Below are 6,273 nucleotides of genomic sequence, written 5' to 3'. Positions count from 1 at the left end.
GTGATGCATATATGCATATAAGTTCTTTGGTTAATCTCTTCCCACCCTCCTCTCCCCTTCCCTCTGAAATACATATCTGTTTGCATGCAGCAGAATTTAAATAGTAAAAAACCAGAGGCAACTTAAATGCCCAACAATATGGAATGAGTAAATAAATAATAGTACATGCATGTGATGGAATATTATATTGCCAATAATAATGTTTTCAGAAAAAAATAATAATAGAAAAATGTTTATTGTATAATCTTAAGTGAAAAACACAGGGTCTAACATTGCATTTATAACATGATCTCAAATTTTGAAAAATCATAAATGTTTATCTGTTAAGGGAAGACAAAGGGAAATACACTAAAATGCATGAATATAGTTGAGCTGAAAAAATATCTTTACTTTTTTATATTTTCTATTTTTCCAAAATTTTTACAATAAACATGTATTACTCTTATTTTAAAATAATTGTTTTTCTAAGTATTAGCCTTTTTTCCTGCATATATTTTATTTTTGCAAGATATTGTGAATCTTTTCCTGTCATCATTCGCTTGTCTACACCATTTTAAAAGGCTGCATAATATTCCATCCTATGCATGTATCATAATTTACTTAACCAACCTCCTATTATGACATTGACGTTATTTCAGATTTTCACTATAAAAGGGACTCTATGACAAATATCCTCATGTCAATATCTTTTATACAACTCTTTGTAATTTTGATAAGTTCCTAGAAGTAGAATTCCTGGGTCAAAAAGTAAACACATTTAAAATTTTGATAGCCACTGCTACATTATTTACTGGTAATGTATAAAAATACCTTTTCCCCGTCCTTGCCAACACTAGGTATTTTTAAATCCTCACCCAAGGATATTTTCCCATTGATTTTTAGGGAGAGAGAGTGAGGAGAGAAAGAGAGAGAGCGACAAACATTGATGTGAGAGAAACACATCAATTGGTTGCCTCCTGCACGTGCTCTGAGGGGTCTGGGAATCGAACCTGCAATTCAGGTACATGCCCTTGACTAGGAATCAAACCCATGACACTTCACTGTGAAGGCGGACACTCTCACAACTTAGAAACATCGGCCAGGGAATCACTAGGCATTTTTAAAAATATATATTTTTATTGATTTCAGAGAGGAAGGGAGAGGGGGAGGGAGATAGAAACATCAATGATGAGAATCATTGATTGGCTGCCTCCTGCACACCCCACACTGGGGATCAAGGCTGCAACCCAGGCATGTGCCCTTAACTGGAATTGAACCTGGTACCCAGTCTGCAGGCCGATGCTCTATCCATTGAGCCAAACCAGCTAGGGCTCACTAGGTATTTTTATTCTTTTAAATATTTGTTAATATAGTAGGTGGAAGTGGTATCTTTGTTTTAATTTTTATTTCTTTGATTATGAGCGAAGTTGGATGTTTTCATTTTCTGTTTTTAGCCATTTTATTTCTTCTTTTATGAATATTTTTCTTTGTAATCAGCCAAAAACTTGAAGACACAATTTTTCACATGCACACAAAAGAATTGCATGGCACTCAGTGGAATCTGATGTTGAGAGTCTACTCTGGAAATGTTAGTATGAAGAAGACAGTGGGCCTAAGGAACCTTTGAATACTCCCATTGCTTTTGGACAACTGGTGAGACCTTTGGGTTCAAACAATGGCTGGCAGTGATGTTAACAGTCTTTACTGATCTACAGAAGCTACCAATGGTGCGGTGCCCCAGGGCCAACGACCACCCCCTCGTATCAAGAATTTCCAGATTAACAACCAGATTGTAAAGCTGAAATACTGTTATACGTGCAAGATCTTCCGGCCTCCCCGGGCCTCCCATTGCAGCATCTGTGACAACTGTGTGGGTGAGTAAAATCATTAGGGCATTGTCTGGGGGGAAAGGCTGAGTTGAAGAAGAGGGTCAGGGTAATTTTTTCTTGAAAAAATTAGTGGGGGTAGATAGGAAAGCTAGAATTAGACAGGAAACAAGCATCTGAACAACTGTAAATCAACTGTGCTTCTCTAGATCAAATTGGAATTTAAATATCTGCCAGTCTAAAAAAACAAACAACCTTTTTGGTAAATGGGGAAATAAATGACCTGTTGGGTTTTTGTTTTATTAATCCTCACCCAAGGATATTTTTTCCATTGATTTTTAGACAGAGTAGAAGGGATGGGGAGATACAGGGAGAGAGAAACATTGATGTGAGAAAGACACATCAATTGGTTGGCTTCCGCACATGCCCTGAACGTGCTGAGGATTGAGCCTGCAACCGAGGTACACGCCTTTGACCGTAATCCAACCCGGGACCCTTCAGTCTGTGGGCCGACACTCTATCCACTGAGCCAAACCGGCTAAGGCAAATGACCTGTTTTTCAAATCTGTATTTTCTTTACTGGATCTGTTTCAAGTGGAACCCACCTTGCATAGGGGTCGAGAAGAGTCTACTGGAGGGCAGCATTGGGGAAGGAAGGACTTTGTAAGAAGTAGTATTCCCAAGAAGAAAGTTGTTAGCATTTATTGAGTTCCTATTATATACTAGGCACTATGTGAAGTGTTTTCCCTTTCTCTCATTTAAGGCTTGTAAGAATCCCAGGAGATAGGTATTATCCCCATTTTACAGATGAGGAAATAGGTGAAGCACCTTTATGTGCGTTCATATAATTAGTAAGAGATGAAGCTGGAACAGGTATGATTCCCAAACTCTCATTTTTTCTTTCTCTGCTGCTGTTACAAGGGTTTTGGGTGTATGTGTGTGCATAATGTATCTGTGCTTTTAGCCACATGTATGTGGCTTAGTTATAATCACTACCTACTGTGTACTGAGCCCTGGGAAAGATCAGAAACAGTCAGTAAGTGTGTCTATCAATAGGCATATATGATCAATTCCTTATATTATTACTAGGCTTACTTCCCGCGTTCTTTATATATGCCATAGAATAGGCCTGGGTACATTGTTTTCTTCTTATTAGCCAGTTCTTTAGAAAAAGCTTGAAAATATATCTTTATAGGGTAAAAATTTACATGTAGGTAGGATTTTTAGAAATTTAAACCCATTTTATTTATTTATTTATTTTTATTTTTTTTAAATATATTTTTATTGATTTCAGAGAGGAAGGGAGAGGGAGAGATAAAAACATCAATTATGAGAATCATCAGTCGGCACACCCCACACTGGAGACCGAGCCGCAATTTGGTCCTGTACCTTGACCAGGAATCAAACCATGACTTCCTGGTTCATAGGTTGAGGCTCAACCACTGAGCCACACTGGCCAAGCAAATTGAAACCCATTTTAAATGGGCCAGGAAACTGAATGTTTCATGAATGTCTGATGTGAAGGTTTTCATAAAGAATTCCCTCTCCTTATTAATATTCTATTTATAAAGAACTCATACAAATTGATTTTTTAAAATCCTCATCTGAGGATATTTTTTCCATTGATATTTTTAGAGAGAATGGAAGGGAGAGAGAGAGAAACATTGACGTGAGAGTGACACATCGATTGATTGCCTCCTGCACATGCTGACTGGGACTGGGGATCAAACCTGCAACTGAGGTATGTGCCCTTGACCAGGGATCAAACCCAAGACCATTCAGAGTGTGTGCTGATGCTCTAACCACTGAACAAACAGTCCAGGGCACAGATTGATTTTTAAAAAAGAACCACTAACATTTCAGTAGAAATATGGACAGTTTACAAAACAAAAAATACAATTAGCTAGTTAACATGAAAAAAAAATTATTCCTACTAAATATCAAAGAAATAAAAATTAAAGCAGGACCTTTTAAAATCTAGATAATAAGCAAGGAAAACCTGATAATGCTTAGTGCTGCATTCATAGGAGTGTAAATTGGAACAAACTTTTTGGAAAGCAACTTAATAAGATTGATAAAAACCTTAAAACATTTATACCCTTTGATGTCAATGATTACCTTTCTAGAAATTCCTAAGAAAATAATCAAGAATGTGGTAAAAGATTTAGGTGTGGAAATATGTACCTCAGGATTATTATAATAATGAAAATTTGAATTTTCAACCAGTAAATAACCAGTAGATAAATGGCTGAATAAATTGTGGAACATTCATATAGGGGACTTTTATGGGAAAACCTTATGCCAGAAAGTGAAATGAAATAAAACAGAAGACAGGCTATATGTATAGTGTGATCTCAGTTAGACATTTAAAAAATATGAATATGTGTAAAGAGATATGAAAGGAAATACTCCAGAATGCTCTTAGTTTGTTATCTATAGGTTGTGGGATTATGAGTGATTTTGTTTCCTTGTATTGCTTATATTATAAGAAAAAAAGTGATTTAAAGTGCAGTAAAAATATATCTGTATAAACCTGCATTTCCAGTGTTTTTATATGACAGGTTTGTTTAGACTGCAGTGGTTCTCAACCTTCTGGCCCTTTAAATACAGTTCCTCATGTTGTGACCCAACCATAAAATTATTTTCGTTGCTACTTCATAACTGTAATGTTGCTACTGTTATGAATCGTAATGTAAATATCTGATATGCAGGATGGTCTTAGGTGACCCCTTTGAAAGGGTCGTTCGACCGCCAAAGGGGTCGCGACCCATAGGTTGAGAACCACTGGTTTAGAGTAAGACTTGAACATGTCATTCTTTTCTACATTTTCCTTCTCTTTTCTGAAAAGATATATTGTAGCCCTTTAACTGGGAGAGGTATCATTCTTACAGTCTTATTATTTTTGTCAGTATACAGTTCATTGTCCTTTAAAAGTGATATGCATTATTCTTTGTGCCTTTTTGGTTCATTAAATAATACATGTTCATTGTAGAAAATACAGGGAGTACAGAAAGTGTAAATAAAATCTAATCCCAAACTCACTCTCCATTTTGCTGTATTTCCTTCCAACCTCACTCTTGTTTGTGAAATTAGATCCCACATGATTGAGTTTTTATTCCTACCTTTGTCATTTAACATTATATCTTAAGCATTTTTTTACATCTTTAGTACATGTCTTTTGAATATTTTAGTTTAATGACTGTATATAATCCATCACATGGCTATAGTGTAGTTTTTTAAGGCAGTTTCCTATCATTATATATTATTCATGATTCCATTTTATTCATTATTATAACATTGTAATCAAAATTATTTAATATACAGATATGGTACAGTTAGAACCTTCATACATTTCTGGTGGGAATATAAAATGGTTCAGCCACTGTGGAAAAGTTTGCCAGTTCCTCAAAAAGTTAAGATATGGTCCAGCAATTCCACTCTTGGGTATATACTTGCATTAGTCTGCTTGGGCTGCCATAACAAAATACACAGACTGGGTGACTTAAATAACAGAAATTAATTGTGACATTTAGAAGTCCAAGATCAAGGTATTGGCAGGGTTGATTTCTGGTGAGGTTTCCCTCTCTGTCTTACAGGTGGTCACCTTCTTTTTTAAAAGTAATTTTTAAAAAATATGTTTTTTATTGATTTTAGAGAGAGAGGAAGGGAAAGGGGGAAAGAGGAGAGAAACATGATATGAGAAAGAATCATTGATTGGCTGTCTCCTGCAAGCCCCACACTGAGGATTGAGCCCACAACCCAGGCATGTGCCCTGACTGGCAATCTAACTGATGACTTCTTGGTGCATGGGACGTTGCTGAGGTCACTTTGTTTTTACATTTAACTCTTTAATTCATCTGGAATTCATTTTGATAAATAGTCTGAAGGGGAAAATTTTAACCTTGTTTTCCACCAAATAGCCAGTTGTCTCAGTGTTGTTTATGGAAAAGTACTTCCTTTCACCACTGATTTTGTAATGCTGCTTTTATTAGACAGTAAATTCTTACATATTCTAGAGTCTGTTTCTGGCTATGCCACACCATTTTAAGTATTGTAATTTTATAGTCTTTTACTAACTGGAGGTTAAGAAAAAACACACTACTCATTTTTCAAAAATTGCTTGGCTATTTTCACCTATTTATTCTTCCTAACTTAGTAGGCCCACCTACTAAGATTTTTCTTTGGAAAAGCAAAGTCTCTGCTGTTAACTGGCAGTGAGACTTAACCCCTCAGTTCCTTAGTTTCCTCCACAGTAAAATGGGGAAAAGAATATCTTCTTTTGCTCAACTTCTAGGGCAGGGGTGGGCAACCCCTGGCACACGTGCCAAACATGGCACGCCAGTAACTTTTGCTGGCACGTGAAACCCTCTCTTATAATCTTCCATTTACAATTTTTTTCTTAATATCGACTTTTTTATTTTTCAGATAAATTCAGTGTAGGTGCATCTTAGATAAATAAATAATTTTA

At 36.0% G+C, this 6,273-nt stretch overlaps 1 protein-coding gene across 2 annotated transcripts in view; it reads left to right on the top strand.

Annotated features, from left to right (window-relative positions):
* The window catches only part of ZDHHC9 (zinc finger, DHHC-type containing 9), a 30,073-nt gene that overhangs the window by 16,817 nt on the left and 6,983 nt on the right, over positions 1–6,273 (top strand). For both annotated transcript variants that reach the window (XM_005872721.2, XM_005872722.2), the window contains exon 4: positions 1,695–1,853. In XM_005872721.2, coding sequence (XP_005872783.1) covers positions 1,695–1,853 — 159 coding nt within the window. The remainder of the gene's footprint in view (positions 1–1,694; positions 1,854–6,273) is intronic.

The sequence above is a fragment of the Myotis brandtii genome, unplaced genomic scaffold (genome assembly GCF_000412655.1).
Source record: "Myotis brandtii unplaced genomic scaffold, ASM41265v1 scaffold39, whole genome shotgun sequence".
Taxonomy (NCBI): Eukaryota; Metazoa; Chordata; class Mammalia; order Chiroptera; family Vespertilionidae; genus Myotis; species Myotis brandtii.
The sequence above is the reverse complement of the archived record's forward strand: the minus strand, read 5'-3'. Positions and strand labels throughout refer to the sequence as shown.